General features: G+C 31.9%; 1 protein-coding gene across 1 annotated transcript; it reads left to right on the plus strand.

The window, feature by feature from the left end:
• Nucleotides 1-221: 221 nt before the first annotated feature.
• Nucleotides 222-1,109, plus strand: LOC140175664 (uncharacterized). The gene is made up of 2 exons (XM_072204197.1): nt 222-682; nt 731-1,109. The coding sequence occupies exons 1-2, from the start codon at nt 222-224 to the stop codon at nt 1,107-1,109; spliced, it is 840 nt and encodes a 279-aa protein (XP_072060298.1).
• The last annotated feature ends 789 nt before the right edge of the window (nt 1,110-1,898 follow it).

Raw genomic sequence — 1,898 nt, forward strand, 5'->3', positions numbered from 1 at the left:
ACTGCTACGAAGCGCTTGACAAATGCTTGGGTGACATCATGAGGTGTTCTCCAACATATAGCAAAGATTTGCCCTTTGAAGGAAAAGTGGTTGTACTAGGTGGAGACTTTAGACAAATTCTTCCTGTCATTCCACGAGGATCGAGACAAGATATCGTTCATTCAACCGTGAATTCGTCTTACCTTTGAAAGTTTTGCCAGGTGCTCAAACTAACAAAAAACATGAGACTCTCTGTAGGGACGACTACTTCAGATCAAGACGAGACAGAGCAATTTGGTGAGTGGTTATTGAAAGTTGGTGATGGTCTAATAGGTGACAATATGGATGGTGAATCTGAGATATGTCTTCCAGGAGATATTGTTATTCCTTCTTCGGACCAGGTATTTGATGAGTTAGTTCATTTTTCTTATCCAAATATTCTGGAAAACATGTCCTCAAAGGATTTTTTCAAAGCAAGAACTATACTGGCTCCCACACTAGACATCGTTGAAGAGGTCAACAACCATCTGATGGCTATCATTCCTGGAGGAGAAAAATTATATCTTAGTTCGGATTCCATATGTATGGATGAAGGGAATATGGAGAGTCAACTAGATCTCTATGGTCCTGAATTACTAAATAGCATAAATTGCTCTGGTTTGCCTCCACATAAATTAATACTCAAGGTTGGTGTTCCGGTGATGTTACTGAGGAATATTGACTAATCCAGTGGTCTTTGTAATGGTACAAGGCTACAAGTTAGGAAACTTGGAAATCATGTCATAGAATGTGAAGTCTTAACGGGTAACAATGTTGGTCATATTGCTTTGATTCCAAGAATGAATATGGTACCAACAAATGAAACCGTCCCAGTTAGATTCCAACGAAGACAGTTTTCCATAATAGTATCGTTTGCCATGACAATTAATAAGTCTCAGGGACAAACTTTATCTCATGTTGGATTGTACTTGCCCAGACCAGTTTTTACACATGGCCAACTATATGTGGCACTTTCAAAAGTTAAGAGTAAGAGAGGTTTAAAAGTTTTACTTATGAATCACGTAGGAATGTCTGCAAATTCAACTATCAATGTTGTTTATAGAGAAGTCTTTGAAAAAATAGTATTCTAATGTAAATATTTTAATTTTATTTTAAATTCTGTATCAGTGTATAATTATTTTACTTTAAAATATATAAAATAATTATTACTTCCTTTTTTAAGTTAAACTTTGATTTTGATAATAATTTTATAAATATCTTAAAATAATAATTATTTTGTATTTTTGTTTTAAGTATCGAAGCATATAAATTTTTTTCTTACTTTTATAAATTTTCCCGTGCTGAGCACGGATTTATACACTAGTTGATGGTAAAAAAGAAAATCTAATAAGATGGTATTCGGCAACAAATCACCAATAATTAAGTATTAACATCAGTAGCGAAGTTTCGCTTTGACAATGGGGAGTCATGACCCTCCAAATTTTTAATAGAAACATTAATATTACTTATTCAAGGAGTGAAATTGGTTCAGTTGGGTAAGTCTTGGACTAAAAACTTAGTTATCCCATATTTAACTCTTACATCGTCTATAATTTCTTTGAGCTCAAATGTAACATATTAGAATGGTCTTTGACAAGAATTTTTTGCCTCCCTCAAAAATTATTCCAAGCTTTGTCATTAATTGACATATTTTATTTAAAATCAGAACGAATGAACAATAATCAAAACATGCTTTTATTATAATAAAAACAAATCAGAACTAATTGAGGATAACAAATCAACAATAATTAAAATATGTTTAATTAAAATTAGAATAAACTAGAATTAAACATGGAGAACAAAGCAACAAATCAACATTATATGTAATTAAAATCAAAACATATCAGAACCAAATAAAGAGAATAAATCAACAATAATCA

Source organism: Arachis hypogaea, chromosome 10, assembly GCF_003086295.3.
Source record: "Arachis hypogaea cultivar Tifrunner chromosome 10, arahy.Tifrunner.gnm2.J5K5, whole genome shotgun sequence".
NCBI classification, from domain to species: Eukaryota; Viridiplantae; Streptophyta; class Magnoliopsida; order Fabales; family Fabaceae; genus Arachis; species Arachis hypogaea.

Excerpts from the sequence above, each read along its gene's own strand:
- LOC140175664 (XM_072204197.1), top strand. The coding sequence starts at position 222 with ATGAGACTCTCTGTAGGGACGACTACTTCAGATCAAGACGAGACAGAG. Across the intron at positions 683-730 it reads AAGGTTGGTGTTCCGGTGAT|GCTACAAGTTAGGAAACTTG; the intron begins GTTACTGAGGAA and ends TAATGGTACAAG.